This window comes from Canis lupus, chromosome 8 (genome assembly GCF_003254725.2).
Source record: "Canis lupus dingo isolate Sandy chromosome 8, ASM325472v2, whole genome shotgun sequence".
NCBI lineage: Eukaryota > Metazoa > Chordata > Mammalia > Carnivora > Canidae > Canis > Canis lupus.
In genome coordinates, this window is record NC_064250.1 from 10,792,145 (window position 1) to 10,815,112 (window position 22,968).

The following is a 22,968-nucleotide window of genomic DNA, read 5'->3' on the forward strand; positions in this document are numbered from 1 at the left end:
TGAGAAACCATGTTTTTATATCATGTAGTTCTCCCAAATGTATTGTCTTTGCCAGAGCTGTCCCCATTCTCCTTAAAAGTCCTGATTTTCAAAATTCAAAACCAAGAAAACAATCTATTTTCTTTAACATTTTTAGGTATCAAAAAATAATGCCACACAGTTTATTAAAATGGTGAAAGGATATATAAGGTACAAGGAAATTATAGGGGGGAATGTCTTGATAATTATAAAACATATCTTACCATACTTTTAGGTACACAAAATCACATCCAAACTAGGCCAAGGCACACAGAGAATTTATTGGATGGCTGCAGGTACATCTCATGGATCTACGAATAGGAAGTATAGCTGAACCTCACTATGGATTAGAACCAGGAATTGGAAAGCTATTATGAATCAGTGTAGTCGTTCTCCCCTCCATCTCTGCACACACAATTTCTGATGGTCTGCTTTATTTTTCTCTCTTGGCATTATCTTTTTCCACTTCTCTGTGCACAAAGAAGAAATTAGTCACTTCAGTCTTATCAGTTCCAATGCAAATTAGGATTAACATCTCTTGTTTTAAAAGTTTTCTGGATAAAAAAAAAAGTTTTCTGGAGAAAGAATCTAATTGGTCCAATTTTGTTTGTGTGTCCATCTTTAACCCAACAAGGGGATAGGGCCAAATGGCTTAGAAATTCTTAGGAGCTAAGGGAGAATATTCTTTTGAGAAGGAGGTGTGTGTGTGTGTGTGTGTTTGTGTGTGTGTGTGTAGCAGTAGTAAGAAATAATGGACATCTTTTCTATTCTGCTGATATCCTATTCTGAAAGGTAAATCAAATTAATGATTTATCCATTCTACAAACATTGATATTACTTGTTCCTTCCTTTACTTTCTCTCTCAGAGGATGTCAGTACCATTTATCTCATTGCCCATATCATAAACCTTTACATAACCAATATCATTACAATAGCTAACATTTATTGCGAATATGTACTTTGCGATAGGTATTCTACATGCTTTATTAATTGATTTTCTACATGCATTATTTTAAATTTAACCTTGCAACATCCCTACAAGTAGGTATTATCTATTTTATAAGCAAACATGTCTCTTGGATTATTACAGTAACCTATCTCCCTAACGCTGGTCACACCTCTCACAACCCTTTTTTTAAACCTGGTATTCAGTAGTATTTCTAAAATATAAATCTAATTACATTATTTTATCACTTTAAACCTTCTGTGGTTCCCTTAGGAGAAAGTCCAAATTCCTTTGAGTGATATATAAAGTCTTTTATGATCTACACACCCTTCCCATCTTTGCCATCTTCCATCCTCATCTCTCTGAGACCTGCACCTCACACTCTGTCTGCAAGCCATGAAGATTATTTGAAATTCTTACCAGTTCATTTCTTATCTCTGTACAATCCTCTAGCTATTCTCAGAGCTGATGCCTACACATTACCCACACTCAGGATTCAGCTTAGATGTTACCCTATCCAGAAGCCTTCTTGAATGAATTAAGGTGCCCTTTCTTTGTAATTCTCTATTTCTCAGTGCTTTCTTCCTATACTTATTACACCATGTTGAATTATTATTCTGTCTCTCACACTTGGTAAAGTTCTTGAGTGGAGGGATTATATCTGATAATCCCTATTATCAGACCATTGGGTGACCATAACACCATAGGGTGTTGAAAATCCCATGATTAGCACATTGCTTGGTGTATTGTAGTTGGTCAGCAAATATTTGTTAAATGAATATATCTTCATAAGTCATAAGTCTAGAATAATTTGAAAATCTACCTGAACACAAACAAATACTCAGCATTTCTTGTTTAGTGAATGGATTATTCTGATAGCCATTCTCCTTATCCCTATTCTTTTGGCTTATGATTTATAAAAATTGAGCAGATAAAATTGATAAAATTAACTGAGAAAACATATTGCAAAATAAGAAAGTGATAAGGCAAAGGAAGTAATAATGTGAGATTGGGGGAGAAAAAGCAAAGAACTGGATTTTTTCCCAGAGCTTATTTAATTCAATGTACTAGGGATCCCTGGGTGGCTCAGCGGTTTAGCGCCTGCCTTTGGCCCAGGGCGCGATCCTGGAGTCTCCGGATCGAGTCCCGCGTCGGGCTCCCTGCATGGAGCCTGCTTCTCCCTCCTCCTGTGTCTCTGCCTCTCTCTCTCTCTCTGTGTCTATTATGAATAAATAAATACATCTTTAAAAAAATTAATTCAATGTACTTGTTGGTAAAAATCTAATCCTTACAATAATTGTTTGAGATTGAGATGTTATGCCTGTAGTAAAGCCAGGAAAATTAAAGACCAGATTAGAGCAAAATAAACTGAATGATTATACAACAAATTCTCTACAGAGAAGAAGCAAATAAAAGAAATTAAAATCAACTTTAGAAAATATCATAAGGAATACGTGAGAGTAAGCCAACCTGCACCCTAATTGATTCTTTTGCTGGGTCAGGGTTTCTTTATCAGCCTTCTAGCGTCTTCTTTCACAGCTACTTCCCTCGCTCTCCTCCACTTTGGATCTAGGAATACTTCATTCCTCACATCAAAATAAATTCCACCTTCTTCCTCAAGCTTTGTCTCACTTAACTTTCTTCTTGAGCGAAACTTGCTTCTTTAGACCTGCTTTCTTATTTAGCTAAACTTTTTCGAGCCCAGCAAAGCACCTGACTTTTCTTTCAGGGAACTGTAAGCAACACAGCAGTAAATATCAATACATACTATTATTGTGGATCACGCCGGGGGTAAAAAAAAAAAAAAAAAAAAAAAAAAGGTAAAATCCTTAACACGGAGACTAGTTAAGATACCGTATTCTTCGCAATGCGAACACCTGGAGTCATTTTCAAGTTCTACAATTTCCTACTTCTTTCCAGTTGAGTCAAGTCTCTAAACTTTAAGTCTCTTAATACTGAAAAGAGAATACTGTTAAGAGTCTCCTATCTACCTACTCGAGGATTTCTGCGAGGACTAAACAGATGAGGTATGTGGAAAACGCTTCACAAACATTTGGTTAAACTTTGTAAAAGCTCTGTACCTGGCTACGAACGACACTGCACGAACAAGTCGGGCTCCCGGGCTGAGGAAACGCGAGGCGGCTGGTCTCTAGGGAGAGGAAGCCAAGCGTTACTACGTGACGTCATCACCCCGCGCCGGCCGCGACGGCTTCCGGGCTGGGCTTAAAGCTATGCTCCGCGCTATGGGGTGTTGGCAGCGTTTGCTGCTTTTTGGTGGGGTAACGCTTCGGGGTGGTGGCGGGGCCGGCGTCCCGCTTGGGGGAAGCCGAGTGTTGGTTTGTGGGCGCCAGGTTCGTGGAGCTGCAGGCCGGGGGGAGGCGGGGGGGGACGGAGATGCGAGGTGCGCAGGCAAAACCCCCTGGCGAGCGCTCGCCGCAGACCTTAACGGGCCCCCGCCAGCCGGCGGCAAAGTGAGACCCCAGTTGTCTGGACGTCTCCACTTTCCAAGCAGGCCCCCATAGGACCAGGCCGGGGCGTGGCGGGACAGGACGGATGCCTAGAACGTGCATGTGAGACTTGTGCATTGCTTTCTCTATTTAGAAAATGGGTTAAAGAGAAGGAAACACGTGGAGGATTTAACTCCGTAAAGAGGCAGTTTATTTACTTTGCGTTTTTTTTTTTTAACGTCCTGGCAGATAAATTTCAACTTAAACAGTGTATTTCCACGACTGTGATCAATAGCAGTAAGAAGATAGCACGAAAGACCTACCTAATGGAGATCAGCAGCATTAGCCTAGAAAAGCAAGCCCTTTTCAAGACTCTGATATTTTACTTTAACAGCATGCTAATAGTGATGGCTTATTTTAAAACTTTTTTTTTTTTTTTTAAGTTGTCTGGAGCTGACAGTGAGGCCCTAAAACAAAGAAGAGCACAAATCATGTCCCGAGGACTTCCAAAGCAGAAACCAATAGAAGGTGTAAAGCAAGTTATAGTTGTGGCCTCTGGAAAAGGTGGAGTTGGAAAGTCTACTACAGCAGGTATTATAGGATATTCTGATCTCAGGAATTTATGCCAACTGGCAAGTGCACAGCATTAAAAGGATAGTTTTGATTTTTAGAGTTATTTGTGAAATTCCCAATCGCTGATTCCGTGGTATCAGGAGTTAGTAGTGATGAGGAGCTTAGATTTACAGTTCAAAAAAACTAGGTACAAAAAAAAAAAAAAAAAAAAAAAAACCAACAAAACTAGGTACAGATGGCCCAGGTCTTCGACCCCTTAACTGAGGAAAAGGTGGTCACATTGCCCATCAGATCTTCAGTTTACTTAACTGTAAAATGGTAATGATGATAAGGTTTTTCATAGGGTGGGCATGTAAATTAAACAAAGAGGAACACAGGCAGGGAGGGGGCAGGGGGGAAGGACAGAGAGTACCCTTAAGCAGGTTGCCTGCTGGGCGTGGAGCCGGATCCTGCGTTCTATCCCAGAACCGCAAGATCATGACCCAAGCCCAAATCGAGAGCTGGCTGCTTAACCGGCGGCTACTCACGTGCCCCAGAAATTTTTTATTTCTAGGAAGATGGTTCCAGTGTAATTATGTAAAAGGGTAATGGCTTCCCTTGTTCCGATCCTGCACAACAGAAGTAACTTGTATTATTAATTGGGAGTAATAAAACACTTAAAAAAAAAGATATGTTTATTTTAGAGAAAGACAGAGAGCATGATTTAGAGGGGCAGAGGAGAGGGAGAGAATCTCAAGTAGACTCCACACTGAGTGCAGAGCCCAACTCAGGGCTGGATCTCAACCCTGAGATCCCAACCTGAGCCAAAATCAAGTGTTGGGTGCTTAACTGACTGCACCACCCAGGCACCCTTGGAGTCATCTTATTGCTGCCTTGTTATTTAACATTCAGTCATTTCAATAGGAATGACTGCTAATTCAGATCTCTATCCCGTTTATCGTTTGCACATGATTTTAAAAAAATGACTATCTTTACCATATTTAGTTGTTGATTTGGTGTAGTTCTAGACTGACAAGGTATTTTATTTTATTTATTTTTTTTCTGACAAGATATTTTAAATTAAAAATATTTTTCAGACTATTAAAGTTGGGAGATATACGTGCCATGAAATTCTTCACTTCCACTGAAATCAATGACATTTTGAAATAAGGGCTAGTACAGAGTTCTGTGACTAAAGATCTTGTGTTTGTTTAAAGCTATTTTTAGTAATTTCCCAGTATAGCAGTTTTATGGTTGTACAATCAACTACAAATCCAACTATATAGTTTATTGGCTCAATTTTTTTCTCACTTTGACCTGAAGGTAATTGTGGAAGAGTTTTTCAGATATTTTACAGAAAATAAGATTTACCAAATATTATAGTTATAATAGACCTCTAATGTTATTACTACTTGATACTATATTACTATTATTATTATTGAAAGATTTTATTTATTTATTCATGAGAGATACAGAGAGAGAGGCAGAGACACAGGCAGAGGGAGGAAGCAGGCTCCATGCAGGGAGCCCGATGCAGGACTCGATCCCAGGACTCTGGGATCACACCCTGAGCTGAAAGCAGATGCTCAACTGCGGAGCCACCCAGTTGTCCCAACAGATACTATATTATTATTAAAAAATGATTAGTGATTGTTTCTAATGAATTAATGCTATATGCAACCATTTTTACTTTCTTTCTTAAGGGGCTATAATCCATCTGTTTAATATTTTGTAAAATTTAGAAGCTTTTAGTCTTTGGTTCTAGAATCCACCTCTTCTTGTTTTTTGAAAATTCAGAGTACATTTATTTGTTTTCAGTAATGTGAATTCCTTTGCATGCTCTGTGATTACTGGAACTGGTTAAAGATAAAAGTATTTTCATGATGCTATCCTGAAGTTACTTGAATTTTATGCAATATAATTTGTTGAATCTGTAGGCTAATGCTTGTTTAAAACATTGTTTTTGTTTAGCAGATCATCTATTGCCATGGAATGTGGCAGCATTTAAATAGGAAAATATATGAGAAAATATACAGTTGTGACACATAGTAGATGTTTCTGCAAATGCCCCTGCCTTGTTTCTTTTTTTATTTGTTAGCATTATACCATCTGTCCAAAACAATTGACCTTTACTTTTTTCTAACAGTTCTATCTGTATACATAAGCCTTAGAAATATTTCTTTCCCATATGTGTGTGTGTGTTATATATATATATACATATATATATATATGTATATATATATATATATTTTGTTCTGAACTATCTCAAAATTCTTCCCATTTGAATATGCGTACTAGAGATATTTTCAGTTAGAATGATGATACATGGTTAATACAAACATGCTTTGTGATTCCATTGTGTAAACTGAGAAGACTCTGACAATGAAATGAAGTATTCTCTAAAAGTTTCTGTTTAACAGTTAGACTGTTTAACCTATGATGTACCTGAAATTCAGCATTATTTTATAATTTATAAAAATTAATTTGTCAAGTACCATATCCTAGGCTAAGTATTTTATGTGAGTATTTCATTTAATTCTCAAAACCGTTATGAAATAGGAATTATCCTCATTTTATAGAGGAGGAAAATAGATTTAGGGGTAAAATATCCTACTCAAGGTTATGTAATAGAAGGTGGCAGAACTAGAATTTGAACCAGGTCTGCCTTGAAAATTTATGCTCTTAACTACTTTAAAGGAAACCATCTCAGCATCATTTATAACATTGTTCTATTAAAGAAATGTGATTCACAGTATGAGAGTCTATTTATCAGTCTTGGAAATTTGTTACCTTTGGACCTTTCTTCATCTCAGATGTAGCATATCTCTGTTGCTGGGCTAAAGGTGGTTTTGGGACTACTTCTTTAGGATTCATTTGCAATTGACAGTTTTGGGAACATGTTTACCCATGTAAACATGTTAAAGGAGTTAAAGGAACTGCCTTACCTTTGACTCTCTTCCTTTTCCTCTGCACAGTGGTCCAGTCTTTCATATGGGGATATTTGTGAGTTAGGTATTTGAAATTCCTGCATTATCAGCATTTATTCTTAAAAGGCAAGAAGATCATACACATTTTTATTTATTAAAAGGTATATACTTTTTCTGCAGAATGTTTTTGAAAATAATTGAACTGTATATATCATAACATTTTATTTATTTGTTTGTTTATTTATTTATATTTTTATTTTTTAAAAGATTTTATTTATTCATGAGAGACACAGAGAGAGAGAGGCAGAGACACAGGCAGAGGGAGAAACAGGCTCCTCGCAGGGAGCCTGACGTGGGACTCAATCCTGGGTCTCCAGGATCACACCCCGGGCTGCAGGCAGCGCTAAACCGCAGTGCCACCGAGGCTGCCCGTAACATTTTTTTTTTTTTTAACTAAGTAGATTATTTAAATAAAATGTAAAAGATTATAAAAATGAATTATTTAAAATGTTAATTATAGGGCAGGAATGTATTGCTTAGTTGGAATATTACTATCTTTTTTACTTTCTGTATTCTCTCCATGTTTTTGTTTTTTACAAGTAAAGGAGAGATATTAAAAATTTCTGTGCTTTGGTTATTACCTTGAAAATATTAAAAGGCAAACTGAATTTTAGTAGAAGGAAAGTTACTAAATTTTTTTTTTTTTAGTTACTAAATTTAATTACCTTTTGTTTCTTACAGTGAACCTTGCACTTGGACTAGCAGCGAATGATTCGGTAGGTGTTTATTAATAACAATTATTACCTGATTAAAATGTTTTTTAAAGAAATGATAGAGCATATTTTTCATTTACTCTGTCAGAGGCTATATATTGTAGCTCTAGTCACTTGCATTTCTTTAAGGAACTAAAAAGTCTGCCATAAGTACTGATTACATTTAATGATAATGATGAAAATGGAAGGAGTCAAAGAATTCAGGCAGTGTCTAGAAGGTAGAGAAGGCAAGGAAATGGATTTCTTTAGTGCTTCCAAAAGATGTGTAATTCTGCCAACACCTTAATTTTAGCTCATTGAAACCCATTTTGGACTTCTATGATAATTTCTTACAGCAGAAGTAGGAAATAAATATGGATGGGAAGTCAATTATCTTAGTTCTTAAATTTCCAAAAATGTCTTTATTTTGCCTTCGTATTTGATTTGACTTTGATTTCACTAAATGTAGAATTCCAGGTTCAAAATAATTGCATCTCTGAATGTTGTAAACAACATTCCTTTTTATTCTCACATGCTAAATGAAATGTCTGATGCTAGTCTGATTCATATTGCTTTGTAATAACCTGTGTTTTTCCCCTCAAAGCTTTTAGAGTTTTCTTTATTTCTTTTAAGTTTAAAAATGTTACGAATATGTGTCCAATTGGTGACTTTAAAATTTTTTACCTGCTTGGAAATTAACTAGGCAATATGAAAGTTTGAAATTTCTTCCTTGTTGTGTTTTTCTGTCTCCAGAAACCTATTAAATGGATATTAACACTTTATGCTTGTTAAATTTTCTCTCATGTTCTCCATCTCCTTGTCTTTGCTGTATGTTTTGGAAGATGTCTTAGACTATTTTCCACACTGCTTTGTTGGGTTTTAGTTGTTATTTAGCCCTTCTGATTTTTATTTTTAAATTCAGAGATTGTATTTTTTCCAGTTTTCTAGAACTCTTATTTTACAAATACTGGAAAAACAATGGCTGTATCATTCATTTAAATATCTCTAAGGATGCTAATTAAAATTAATAAAAAATTGTTCCTTTTAGTGATCTCTATTTATTTACCATGGTGGTTCTTATAATGTGGTCCTCAGAGCAGTAGAATCATCATCACCTGGGAACTTGTTAGACATACAAAATCTTGAGCCCATCCTAAACCTACTAAATCAGAAACCATGAGGGTGGAATCCCGTAATCTGTGTGTGTGTGTGTAAAAATACAACCTATTTTTAATGTAATGTTTTTCCCCTTGTTGTTTCAGTGGGAATTTGGAGCAAAGAGAGATAATCATGTATTTAGGCAACCTTATTGAAGTAAGAGCCAGTAATACATTTTTAAAAATATTTTTAAAAAAATTATACTTAATTACCTTGAAGAAGAGACCTCATTTTCCTTAAAGAAGGGAGGAAACAAGGAAGATCCAATGGATGGGAAAGGTAGATACTTTGTAGGTGTGAGGATCTTTTAAATTGGTTATTTCAGCCAAAGCTTTGAATCTTAAGTCAGTGTGAAACACTAATGTAATAAGAGATCAAAGGATGAAAAGAATAGTTAAAAAGGGGTTGATTCCCTCATGTTAAATATTGCTAGTCTTGCTAGCTCAGAAACTTTTTTTTCTTCCTCTTTTTTAAAATAAATTTATTTTTTATTGGTGTTCAATTTGTCAACATGCAGAATAACATCCAGTGCTCTTCCTGTCAAGTGACCACCTCAGTGCCCACCACCCAGTCATCGCCCCCCCCCCCCCCCCCCCCCCCCCACCTCCCCTTCCACTACCCTTAGTTCGTTTCCCAGAGTTAGGAGTCTCTCATGTTCTGTCTCCCTTCCTGATATTTCCCACTTATTTTTTCTCCTTTCCCCTTTATTCCATTTCACTATTTTTTATATTCCCCAAATGAATGAGACCATATAATGTTTGACCTTCTCCGATTGACTTATTTCACTCAGCATAATACCCTCCAGTTCCATCCACGTTGAAGCAAATGGTGGGTATTTGTCGTTTCTAATGGCTGAGGAATATTCCATTGTATACATAGACCACATCTTCTTTATCCATTCATCTGTCGATGGACACTGAGGCTCCTTCCACATTTTGGCTATTGTGGACATTGCTGCTATAAACATCAGGGTGCAGGTGTCCCGGCGTTTCATTGCATCTGTATCTTTGGGGTAAATCCCCAGCAGTGCAATTGCTGGGTCGTAGGGCAGGTCTATTTTTAACTGTTTGAGGAACCTCCACACAGTTTTCCAGAGTGGCTGCACCAGTTCACATTCCCACCCACAGTGCAAGAGGGTTCCCTTTTCTCCACATCCTCTCCAACATTTGTGGTTTCCTGCCTTGTTAATTTCCCCCATTTTCACTGGTGTGAGGTGGTATCTCATTGTGGTTTTGATTTGTATTTCCCTGATGGCAAGTGATGCAGAGCATTTTCTCATGTGCTTGTTGGCCATGTCTATGTCTTCCTCTGTGAGATTTCTCTTCATGTCTTTTGCCCATTTCATGATTGGATTGTTTGTTTCTTTGCTGTTGAGTTTAATAAGTTCTTTATAGATCTTGGACACTAGCCCTTTATCTGATACGTCATTTGCAAATATCTTCTCCCATTCTGTAGGTTGTCTTTTAGTTTTGTTGACTGTATCCTTTGCTGTGCAAAAGCTTCTTATCTTGATGAAGTCCCAATAGTTCATTTTTGCTTTTGTTTCTTTTGCCTTCGTGGGTGTATCTTGCAAGAAGTTACTGTGGCTGAGTTCAAAAAGGGTGTTGCCTGTGTTCTCCTCTAGGATTTTGATGGAATACTGTCTCCCATTTAGATCTTTCATCCATTTTGAGTTTATCTTTGTGTATGGTGCAAGAGAGTGGTCTAGTTTCATTCTTCTGCATGTGGATGTCCAATTTTCCCAGCACATTTATTGAAGAGACTGTGTTTTTTCCAGTGGATAGTCTTTCCTCCTTTGTCGAATAGTAGTTGACCATAAAGTTGAGGGTCCACTTCGGGATTCTCTATTCTGTTCCATTGATCTATGTGTCTGTTTTTGTGCCAGTACCACACTGTCTTGATGACCACAGCTTCGTAGTACAACCTGAAATCTGGCATTGTGATGCCCCCAGATATGGTTTTCTTTTTTAAAATTCCCCTGGCTATTTGGGGTCTTTTCTGATCCCACACAAATCTTAAAATAATTTGTTCTAACTCTCTGAAGAAAGTCTATGGTATTTTGATAGGGATTGCATTAAACGTGTAAATTGCCCTGGGTAACATTGATATTTTCACAATATTAATTCTGCCAATCCATGAGCATGGAATATTTTTCCATCTCTTTGTGTCTTCCTCAATTTCTTTCAGAAGTGTTCTATAGTTGTGAGGGTATAGATCCTTAACCTCTTTGGTTAGGTTTATTCCTAGGTATCTTATGCTTTTGGGTGCAATTGTAAATGGGATTGACTCCTTAATTTCTCTTTCTTCAGTCTCATTGTTAGTGTATAGAAATGCCACTGATTTCTGGGCATTGATTTTGTATCCTGCCACACTGCCAAATTGCTGTATGAGTTCTAGCAATCTTGGGGTGGAGGCTTTTGGGTTTTCTATGTACAGTATCATGTCATCGGCGAAGAGGGAGAGTTTGACTCCTTCTTTGCCAATTTTTTTTTTGAATTTTTTTAAATTTTATTTATTTATTTATTTATGATAGTCACAGAGAGAGAGAGAGAGAGAGAGAGAGAGGCAGAGACATAGGCAGAGGGAGAAGCGGGCTCCATGCACCGGGAGCCTGACGTGGGATTCGATCCCGGGTCTCCAGGATCGCGCCCTGGGCCAAAGGCAGGCGCCAAACCGCTGCGCCACCCAGGGATCCTTTCTTTGCCAATTTGAATGCCTTTTATGTCTTTTTGTTGTCTGATTGCTGAGGCTAGGACTTCCAGTACTATGTTGAATAGCAGTGGTGAGAGTGGACATCCCTTCTTGTTCCTGATCTTAGCGGAAAGGCTCCCAGTGCTTCCCATTGAGAATGATATTTGCTGTGGGCTTTTCGTAGATGGCTTTTAAGATGTTGAGGAATGTTCCCTGTATCCCTACACTCTGAAGAGTTTTGATCAGGAATGGATGCTGTATTTTGTCAAATGCTTTCTCTGCATCTATTGAAAGGATCATATGGTTCTTGTTTTTTCTCTTGCTGATATGATGAATCACATTGATTGTTTTATGGGTGTTGAACCAGCCTTGCATCCCAGGAATAAATCCTGCTTTGTCATGGTGAATAATTTTCTTAATGTACTGTTGGATCCTATTGGCTAGTATCTTGTTGAGAATTTTTGCATCCATGTTCATCAGGGATATTGGTCTGTAATTCTCCTTTTTGGTGGGGTCTTTGTCTGGTTTTGGAATTAAGGTGATGCTGGCCTCATAGAACGAGTTTGGAAGTATTCCATCTCTTTCTATCTTTCTGAACATCTTTAGTAGAATAGGTATGGTTTCTTCTTTAAACGTTTGATAGAATTCCCCTGGGAAGCCATCTGGCCGTGGACTTTTGTGTCTTGGGAGGTTTTTGATGACTGCTTCAATTTCCTCCCTGGTTAGTGGCAGGTTAGTGGCAGTTAGTTCAGGTTTTCTGTTTCTTCCTGTTCCAGTTTTGGTAGTTTGTGGCTTTCCAGGAATGCGTCCATTTCTTCTAGATTGCCTAATTTATTGGCGTATAGCTGTTCATAATATGTTTTTAAAATCGTTTGTATTTCCTTGTTGTTGGTAGTGATCTCTCCTTTCTCATTCATGATTTTATTAATTTGAGTCATCTCTCTCTTCTTTTTAATAAGGCTGGCTGATGGTTTATCTATCTTATTAATTCTTTCAAAGAATCAACTCCTGGTTTTGTTGATCTGTTCCACAGTTCTTCTGGTCTCGATTTTGTTGAGTTCTGCTCTAATCTTTATTAACTCTCTTCTTCTGCTGGATGTAGGTCTATTTGCTGTTTTTTTCTCTAGCTCCTTTAGGTGTAAGGTTAGCTTTTGTATTTGAGTTCTTTCCAGTTTTTGAATGGATGCTTGTATTGCGATGTATTTCCCCCTCAGGACTGCTTTTGCTGCATCCCAAAGATTTTGAACGGTTGTATCTTCATTCTCATTAGTTTCCATGAATCTTTTTAATTTTTCCTTAATTTCCTGGTTGACCCTTTCATCTTTTAGCAGGATGGTCCTTAACCTCCACGTGTTTGAGGTCCTTCCAAACTTCTTGTTGTGATTTAGTTCTAATTTCAAGGCATTATGGTCTGAGAATATGCAGGGGACGATCCCAATCTTTTGGTATCGGTTCAGACCCGATTTGTGACCCAGTATGGGGTCTATTCTGGAGAAAGTTCCATGTGCACTTGAGAAGAATGTGTATTCATTTGCGTTTGGACGTAAAGTTCTGTAGATATCTGTGAAATCCATCTGGTCCAGTGTATCATTTAAAGCTCTCGTTTCTTTGGAGATGTTGTGCTTAGAAGACCTATCGAGTGTAGAAAGCGCTAGATTGAAGTCACCAAGTATAAGTGTATTATTATCTAAGTATGTCTCAACTTTGGTTATTAATTGATTGATATATTTGGCAGCTCCCACATTCGGGGCATATATATTGAGGATTGTTAAGTCCTCTTGTTGGATAGATCCTTTAAGTATGATATAGTGTCCCTCTTCATCTCTCACTATAGTTTTTGGGATAAATTTTAGTTTATCTGATATGAGGATGGCTACCCCTGCTTTCTTTTGAGGACCATTTGAATGGTAAATTGTTTTCCAACCTTTTATTTTCAGGCTGTAGGTGTCCTTCTGTCTGAAATGAGTCTCTTGTAGACAGCAAATAAATGGGTCCTGCTTTTTTATCCAGTCTGAAACCCTGCGCCTTTTAATGGAGTCATTAAGCCCATTCACATGCAGAGTTACTATTTTAAGATATGAGTTTGGTGTCATGATGATACCTATTCAGTCTCTGTTTTTGTGGACTGTTTCATTGGACTTCTTAAAGAGTAATTTTAAGAGTCCCCCTTAAAATTTTTTGCAGAGCTGGTTTGGAGGTCACATATTCTTTCAGTTCCTGCCTGTCTTGGAAGCTCTTTATCTCTCCTTCTCTTCTGAATGAGAGCCTTGTTGGTTAAAGTATTCTTACGTGCATGTTCTTCTCATTTAGGATACTGAATATATCCTGCCAGGCCTTTCTGGCCTGTCAGGTCTCTGTGGAGAGGTCTGCTGTTAATCTGATATTCCTCCCCATATAAGTTAGGGACTTCTTGTCTCTTGTTGCTTTAAGGATCTTCTCTTTATCTTTGGAATGTGCAAGTTTCACTATTAAATGTGGAGGTGTTGAACGGTTTTTATTGATTTTAGGGGGGATCTCTCTATTTCCTGGATCTGAATGCCTGTTTCCCTTCCCAGATTAGGAAAGTTTTTAGCTATGATTTGTTCAAATACATATTCTGGCCCTCTGTCCCTTTCGGGGCCCTCGGGGACTCCAATTAAAAGTAGATTTTTCTTCCTCAGGCTGTCACTTATTTCCCTTAATCTATCCTCATGATCTTTTAATCGTTTGTTTCTTTTTTCCTCAGTTTCTCTCTTTGCCATCAACTTGTCTGATGTCAGGCACTCGTTCTTCCACCTCGTTAACCCTTGTCGTTAGGACCTCTAGTTTGGATTGCATCTCATTTAATTGATTTTTAAGTTCTGCCTGATTAGATCTAAATTCTGCAGTCATGAAGTCTCTTGAGTCCATTATGCTTTTTTCTAGAGCCACCAGTAGCTTTATAATAGTTCTTCTGAATTGGCTTTCTGACATTGAATTGTAATCCAAATTTTGTAACTCTGTGGGAGAGAGGACTGTTTCTGATTCTTTCTTTTGAGGTGAGGTTTTCCTTTTAGTCATTTTGCTCAGTGTAGAGTGGCTAAAAACCAGTTGTATTGGGAAAAGGAGAAAAAGAGAGAAGAGAAAGAAAGAAAAAGAAAAAAATGAAAAAAAGAAGAAAAAAAAAGAAAAGAGAAGAAAAGAAAAAAAGAAAAAAAGGGGGGGAGCAAACAGAAATCAAAAAACAAAAAATAAGGGGGAGTATCCTCTGATTCTGTATACTGTAAATACTTCAGCTTCCCCTGGAACTTTCCAGGGCTGCTTGATCAATAATTTGTTTTTCCCCTGTCAGTCTAGCTGGTCTTCAGTGGGAGGGGCCTGCTGTGCTGATTTTCAAGTGTTAGTATTTGGGGGAGCTGCTCAGCCCCCTGCCTGGTGCAGGGCTCAGTGAAAGATGTTTAAGCTGTTTATCCGTGAGGCCACTGTGAGGCTCAGTGGGGGTTGTTTATCTGGTGAGGCCCCAGGAGGAACAATAGTGGCAGCGGCCAGCATTGGAGCCCTGGATTCAGCTCCTGCAGTAACTAGGGAGCTCTCAGTCTGTAGGGGCCTGGATGCAACGGGGCGGGGCCGCTGATCTCAGCTTGGGGCAGGAGTGTCCTTGCTGTCCTGTGCCCTCCTGACTTCTGCCTGTCCCGGAGGGGAGGCCGCATCCTGGTCTGTGTCCCGGCGCCCTGTGCTCGCGGGCCTGCGCTGTTTGATTCGCGCTCCGGCCGGGCATCCCCCTCTGCGCGGGCCTCTGAGCCGCCGCTGAGCTGCTCCCGGGTGCAGCCAGGCTCCGGCTCGCACTGCTGCCCTTTAAATTTTTTTTTTTTAATTTTTTAAAATTTATTCATGAGAGAGAGAGAGAGAGAGAGACAGAGATATTGGCAGAGACATAGGCAGAGGGAGAAGCAGGCTCCACGCACCGGGAGCCTGACGTGGGATTCGATCCCGGGTCTCCAGGATCGCGCCCTGGGCCAAAGGCAGGCGCTAAACCGCTGCGCCACCCAGGGATCCCCTGCTGCCCTTTAGGGAGCTCGCCCGGGGGTGTGGCAGGCTCTCCCCTGGGCGCAGGTGTCTGTTAGTGTCCCCGGGAGCCCGAGGGCATCCCCGCCCTCCTGGGTCCTGCTCCAACTCCCTGCGGGCCCCTTTCCGCCCGGGAAGGTCGGTGCAGCTCCTTCTTCTCCGGGACGGGTCTCTCCTGTCCTGGGGACACTCGCCCCGGCCTAGCCCGGCTCCTTGCGGGCCCCTTCCCCTTGGAGGCCTTTTGTTTATTTCTTTTTTCCCGGTCTTCCTACCTTGATAGAAGCGTGAACTCTTCTCACTGTAGCATTCCAGCTGTTCTCTCTTTAAATCTCAGGCCGAATTCGTAGATTTTCAGGATGATTTGAAGGTTATCCAGGTAATCTGGTGGGGACAGGTGATTTGGGGACCCTACTCTTCCTCCATCTTGCCCCGCCCTCTACTTTTTTTTCTTCTTTTGGGGAGCAGGATTCAGGGCAGATCCATCTTTAGTGCTTTATATGTATGACAGGGAAATTGGCAACAAGAAAGGAAAAATAGTAACACTTTTCCTGGCTCATTTCTTCAGAAGCCTTTATTATCCTTAAGTGTTTTTCACCATGTTTGTGAAATCTTCCTTAGGAAGGTCTTTAGTATTCTGTGATCTTGATTAAAGTGTTTTTTTGTTTTTCATTTCTTGACTTTTTTTTTTTTAAGCAAAGTTAGTGTTTTTGATGTTTGAACTAGCATGTTTGGCTTAAACTGTGTTCTGCCAGAGGACAGCTTGCATATAGAAAAGAAGAGCTGTATGTGCTCTATATGATTTATACATATCTGGTATTGTTTTATACCCTGTATTTCCCAACTTAAGATTTATACTTATTAAGATTACACTTATTTGGAGGACATGTTTGGTCCTTAGGGGGAACTCATGGTTCCTCCCAGCTCTTCTGTTTGCCTGAGTAGATAGATATAGATGGTACATCACTTGATAGGGTTAAAACCCCCAGTTAGGATGGTGTCTTTGGAGCCTTTCCAGTGATTCATTCCCAGGGAGACTTAATTCTGTGGAGTTTGTATTGTAAAAGGGGTCTCTGATTTGCTTTTCTGTAGGCCAGGTTTATTTAAGACTTTGCTAATTCTTACTTCCTTTCTTTTCCATGGGTTAGTGCTTGCCCCTTTTCAGCATTGGATGGGAAGATCTAGATCCAGGAAAGGGAAACAGGCCCAGGAAGCTATTCGTTTTACTTTTGATATTCATCTTATTAATGTCTAAACTAGATTATATAAACCCCAGGGGTATGTGTAAGATAGTCCACTGGGATGTGGGAGGGAAATTTTTTTCATTTGTATTAATTTTTATCTTTTAAAATTAATGTTTTTATGTATGCTTTATGATTTATATTAGTATACATATATAGTATATGTAGTAGCTACAATGTAATTTATAAACAAATATACTAACATGTATAGGGCATATATGCTGAAACATTTTTTACTGCTTTGAAGTGCATGATCAGAAAATTTCAGATGTCATTAGCCTAGGCAAAAGGAATTTCTGGGTTGGATCATATGCCCAGTTTAAAAGAAGACTACTTTGTAGATTGAAGTAAAGGCCTTACAGGAATAGGGTATGGATTTTCCCTTTTGCTTGTCTTACGTACTTTCCTTTGGGGACGTTGAAGGTAATATTGCAGAGCAGAGTTTGAGATCATGTGTACCATGAATCTAAATATTGCATCCAGTGGTTTGGTGGAGCTGGCACATTCTCATTTATGAGGGCCAATGTTAAAATTTTGGGAATTTGAAATTAGTTGATATCATGTTGCTACCAGAAAAATAGGCCATGGTGGAAGTATTTAAACCGTGGAAATTGGCAAATATTGAAAATCAGACACCACACCCCACCTGGAGCCACTTGTTAAACATTTCCCAGCACACCACAGATCATATATATTGACAATTTTTTGATTTTTCTTTTTTCAGTCTTTTTTTATTATTATTTTTTTTTAGAGAGGGAGAGGGGCAGGGCATGGGGAGGCACAGAGAGAGAATTTTTTTTTAATATATAATTTATTTATTTATGAGATAGAGAGAGAGAGAGAGAGAGAGAGAGAGAGAGGGAGGGAGAGGAATAGGGAGAAGCAGGTTCCATGCAGGGAGCCTGATGTGGGACTCGATCCCGATCCCGGGACTCCAGGATCACGCCGTGGGCCAAAGGTAGGCGCTAAACCGCTGAGCCACCCAGGGATCTCCACAGAGAGAGAGAATCTTAAGTAGGCTCTACACCCAACTCAGAGCCCAACTTGAGGCTTGATGTCACAACTCTGAGGTCCTGACCTAAGTAAGCCTAAATCAAACTTGCTTAAGTGACTGAGCCACCCAGGTGTCTCCTTTTTTCCATTTTCTTAACCATATTATGGATCTCATTCTTCTACAGTATTTAAATTTAATAAACAGTGAGAAGAGCACTGAGACTGGGAGAGGGAAATATAAAGACTACCAGGAATCATTCATTGATAAGCTCTATAAGATTCCTAAGTCAGTTCAGTTCATTTTAGTCCAGCAAATGAGTACCTGTAACACTCATTGCCAGACAACCTGGGATTATAAAGAAAAATAAATGTGTTGTGGGAGTTCACAGTCTGCTAAACTACATTCACAAGACAGTGTTGTGTCTGGGTATATGTGTTTATACAAGTGTGTAAATATTTGTGTGTGTGTGTGTATGTTTTGGTGGTGTTTAGATGAATTAGGTTTAATAATCATTTCTTCTGTGAGAAAGTGCTAATTAGGACAACAGTTAAGGTTTTATTGTGCTTGATAACAGAGACACATTGTGTGTACTCTTGAAGGTTTTAGAATCTTGTGAACAAAAAAGGAAGATAAACGTCTTAAAATGATAAGATATATTCAAGATCAAATATAGCAGTGTAAAAAGCTACAGGATGAGTAGCTTTTATTCCAGGGAAGGCAGTTTTTTTTTTTTTTCTTTTCCATAGGGCATTTTCATGAACATAATTGTATTTGGTTCCCACAGAAACCTGTAATGAAATGCTGTAGTATTTATCAGTTTTACAATCTATTGATTCTGCCCTATCCTGGCCACATTTTATCCATCAGCAAATACTCTTGTTTCTGTCTCTGCAATGTTTTTCCAATATGTATCTTTCTATTGTCACTATTCCCACTCTCACTAAGGCTCACTGTGAGCCTTACTGTTGGGTTCATTTATTAATTTACACTTAAGTTATTGAGTGCCTATTCTGTCCTAGGCACTTTGTTTGGAAGGTACAGAAATGAACGGGACACGTGGTCCCTGCCTTTGAGGAACTCAGACTAGCAGACCACTGCAGTGGTCAAATCCATTACCTGCTCATGCTCAAATCCATTCAGTGCATAATGCCTCATTACTCTTACTGAAGCATTATTGGAATTACTTCACTCCCTGCTTAGTGTCACTACTGAATGCCTTTGCTGTATGCAGGATCCTCAGTGATCTGGCTGATCTTTGTGTTTTGGCCAACCTGGGTTACTTGAAGTTGCCAATTTGGGTTGGATATACTACGTTCTTGCTAGCTTACAGCCTTTCTTGTACATTTCTCCTGGAGTATTCTCTTCACCTTTCTTCAGCTTTACATGCCCTGTCTTCCAAGCTGCCATTGATGGCTGTGCTCGATTATATTATGCACAGGGTGCTTGTCAAGGACGTTGAGTGATGACAGAAATCCAGACTACCCTCTTCTTAGACAACTGCAGGCTGCATTCTTTTTTTTTTTTTTTTTTTTTACTTTATTACTTTTAAAAGTAAGCTCTAGACCCAACTTGGGACTTGGGACAAGATCAAGAGTCACATGCTGTACCTCCTACTGAGCCAGTGAGGCATCCCTGCAGGCTGCATTCTTACTCATACAGAGACACTGTATGAGCCAGCTTTGTCCTGAGGGGCAGCTTAGTGCAGTGCTCCCTGAATTCCTCTTTTTCTGTCTTGGGAAATCCAGTAGCACTATTTGTTTGTATGATTATTGTGCCCATGCAACCATTCTGGTAATTTTTACAATAACAAATGATGTAACTGACATTTATGGAGCATTTAATATATGTCAGGCACTATTCCTCATGACATAGTTCTTAACTCGTTTATGTTTCATAGCAACCATATGGCAGTAGATACTATTATGATCCCTGTTGTAGATAGGAAGCAGAAGTACCTGGAGGCTATTTTGCCCAGGGTTACTGAGGGAGTAAATGGCAGAACCAAGATTTGAATGCCAACCTAGATCCTGTGCTCCTATCATATTTATGCAGCTGCTTCTGTCTTAGCTAGATTCTTATGATTAAAGATTGTGTTGTCTTCATCCTTGGCTATCCTTAGCAGTTAGCACAGTGCTTTATGACTTTGGGAATTCACAATAAATGTTTGCTGCTTGGATGAATTGAGCATATAGAATAGTTTCACCGTATTTTAGTAGAATGTTTTGTTTTTCCAGAAGTGGTATGGGGTGGGAGGACATTTTGTGGCTTAGTGGGCTTTTCACTGTTTTTTTTTTCTTCTTAAAAGATGGTGCATTTTATAATTCAACTTAACTGTCTTCTCATTTTATACTTTTTATCTCCTAATCTCATTTTTCCCCTTGTTCCAGTTACTACCCGTGTGCCCTTGATTCCAAATTCATCACCAGCCTGGATCTCTCTCCTGGGTACCAAACCTGTCTGTCTAGTTGTCTCTGTAGACGTCCTCTTGAATGCTTGACAGGCATTCAACTCAGTGTGTGTAAAATCAAACACTTTTATACCATAACTGTCTTTGTCCTGTGGGGTCATTTGATTCCTGCCCACCTTCATATTAGTCACCTGTTCCTGCTGCTTCTACCACTTAAAGTTCTCTAGATTTTGTCCTCTCATTTCATTCCTTAATGTTGCTGCCTTATTCGGACTCTTACTGTGTATCTTCTGTGAGAGGATTCCTGCTCTCTATTTTCTCTGCTATAATGTTTTGAGGAAGAGACTAACACTTTCCATATTATTTTAAAAGAATCTGTTTATCTCCTATGCTAGTCTGTGAACCTTTTAGGGGCAGTGATGTTGGTTTTATTCCTTTTTTTTTTTTTTTTTTAAATCCTAAGTGCTTAGTCCAGTGATGGTATATGGAAGTGTTTTATATATATATATATATATATATATATATATATAGTATATACACATATATTTATATTTCATTTCTATGGCAAATTCTGAGTGTTGGATAAGTTTATAATTTGTTCACTGCTAAATTATGCCTTTTTTCCCTCAGTGAATGAAATAATTAAAATTTAAATGGGATAATATATGTGAAGGGCTTAGCACACTGGCTGATACATGGTAAGTTCTAAATCGCTTTTTAGTATGGGTGGCTAAATAGAAGCTTTTTGTAAGTAATATTTCAAAATAAAAGTTGATACATGTTTTACTTACCTATTTTCACAAAACTTGTTTTAGGTTTTTACTTATTTTCCAGTGCTAGAATGAATCATTAATTAGAATTTTAATTGCTCTTAGAGACAGAAAATGAAGCAGTATTATCCTCAGAGTGTGTTTTTGTTTTTTTTTCATTGATGTTTATCTTAAAATATTTTTTTTTCCAAGGTCACATAATGTGTTTACACTTATTCTGTCCAGAGGTACTTCTCTTCTTCACAAATTATCACTAGTTGTCCTTTAAATGTAATTAAGGTTATTTTATGCCTTTGAAGTTCTGTGATTATGTTAGGAAAAATTAGGAAGTTTTAGTTCAAGATTTAGGTTTCAGTTTTTGAAAAGTTCAGTGATCCTGGAATGTCTTACGTACCACCACTTAGAATACTATGATTTTCTTCTTTAACAGTTACGTGTATAGCAGTTAATAGTCACGTGTGTAGCTTTTTGATATACAGAACTGGGCTTGGTTCTGACTCTGCCTCTTGGAAACTGTATGACTTTTGCCTATACCTATCTCCTAACGTTGTAAGTATTAAAGGAGATAATGTATATAAAGCATAAAGTACAGTGTCTGGCCTATAATAAGTGCTAATAAGAGCTATTTTTATTAGCCAGTATAGTATTCCACATGCCAACCTGGACATGTTATTATAATCTGGAAATCTGGATTATTAGTTACAATGTGAATTTGGATTAAATGTGGATGAAACTGTGTTTCTCACAATTACATATGTGAAATCCTGATGTATACTACTTAAGTTCAAGTGTGTAAGGTTGGATCTCATCTTTCTTTAATGCCAGTGTTGTGAGGGGAATGCACTATTTTAGATTGACCTGTTCCTAATGTTTTTTTTAAATTGTAGTTTTGTGGTATATATAACAGATACATTTCTTATGACAAATATTTTTTGGAGGAAGGGTACACAATGGGTGTTTAAAGTATAATTATTTTAAAGTTAGAGGGAAACTGGGGCAAGAGATCCATAAGGAATAATTTCAAAATTATCATTTTTTTCCTTTAATTCAAAGGTAATTCTTGGTAAGAAGTGTATTTTACAAGTGCATTTGAATTCATAAATTTTAACGTTTACCAAGGAGAAAGAGACTCCAAAAACGTATTTGCAATTAGAGCAAAAGTCTTTACTAAAACACAGAATTTCTTTTAGGATAAATGGAGATATTCACGATAATTGATGACTTTTCTTGCAAATATTTGATAATTGTGATAGCTACACATTGATACATAAATGGGAGGTATTCACTTTATAATCAGTGAAAAGAATGAATAGATTTCTAATGAATTACTTTTTCTTATTTCTTCATATATAGATTTATTCATTCATTCATCTACCATTTATTGAAGGCCTGTCATCTCCTAGGTGCTCTGTTTAGCATGAGGATGCAGAATTGAAAAAGCCCTGCCTCTGTCCTCATCTTAGTTAATTTATAGTGTGAGTGCCTGGGAGATTATTTCCATTCAGAACAGGGATCACTGTAAACTTGATGATTCTTGTTTCCAGTCTTTTTTCTTTCCCATTTACCTTCTATCCCATTCTAGTTTTTTACTCCCATTCCACATGAAAAATCGATTTTCATTGGTAATGTATTTGTTATTTTCTTCTTCCATCCAGTGTATCATTTTATAGTCATCATGATCTCTTGTCTCCTCCTGCTTCAGAGAAAGAGATATCAGACAGATACTTTATCTGGACTCTTATCCTTCATTTCTTACCTTTTCTTAGACTTTGATTCATAAATTCCCCTTGGTTATCATCAGTTTCTCTTTACTAATTCCTTTCCCTTGGTCTGTAGATTTGCTTATTTTCCTCATACACACTGAACAATATAAATGTGTATTTTTTGAGTTGGTGAATAAAGCAGCCAACCTTCTTTACCCCTGTTTTCCCCAAGCTTCTGCCCTCTGTAATTTGCCATTATAGCCATACTCATACTGGAGAGAGTAGCCTACATTATCTATGTCAGTTTACCTAATTCTCATTTATTTCCCAACTTCTGTAGTT

General features: G+C 38.1%; 1 protein-coding gene and 1 long non-coding RNA gene across 22 annotated transcripts in view; one reads left to right on the top strand and one right to left on the bottom strand.

Annotated features, from left to right (window-relative positions):
* The window catches only part of LOC112658056 (uncharacterized), a 33,955-nt gene extending 30,785 nt beyond the window's left edge, over positions 1-3,170 (bottom strand). For both annotated transcript variants that reach the window (XR_003135462.3, XR_003135461.3), the window contains exons 1-2: positions 3,046-3,170; positions 243-488 (exon numbers count right to left, since the gene is read on the bottom strand). This is a non-coding gene — a long non-coding RNA (uncharacterized LOC112658056). The remainder of the gene's footprint in view (positions 1-242; positions 489-3,045) is intronic.
* Positions 3,171-3,180: 10 nt separating this feature from the next.
* Positions 3,181-22,968, top strand: part of NUBPL (NUBP iron-sulfur cluster assembly factor, mitochondrial) — a 230,390-nt gene continuing 210,602 nt past the window's right edge. For all 20 annotated transcript variants that reach the window (XR_007412681.1, XR_003135457.3, XR_007412676.1 and 17 more), the window contains exons 1-3: positions 3,181-3,315; positions 3,855-4,002; positions 7,632-7,666. Coding sequence is in view for 12 of the 20 variants with exons in the window: in XM_049113623.1 (XP_048969580.1) it covers positions 3,196-3,315; positions 3,855-4,002; positions 7,632-7,666 (303 nt within the window). In the remaining 8 variants the exon portion in view is untranslated. The remainder of the gene's footprint in view (positions 3,316-3,854; positions 4,003-7,631; positions 7,667-22,968) is intronic.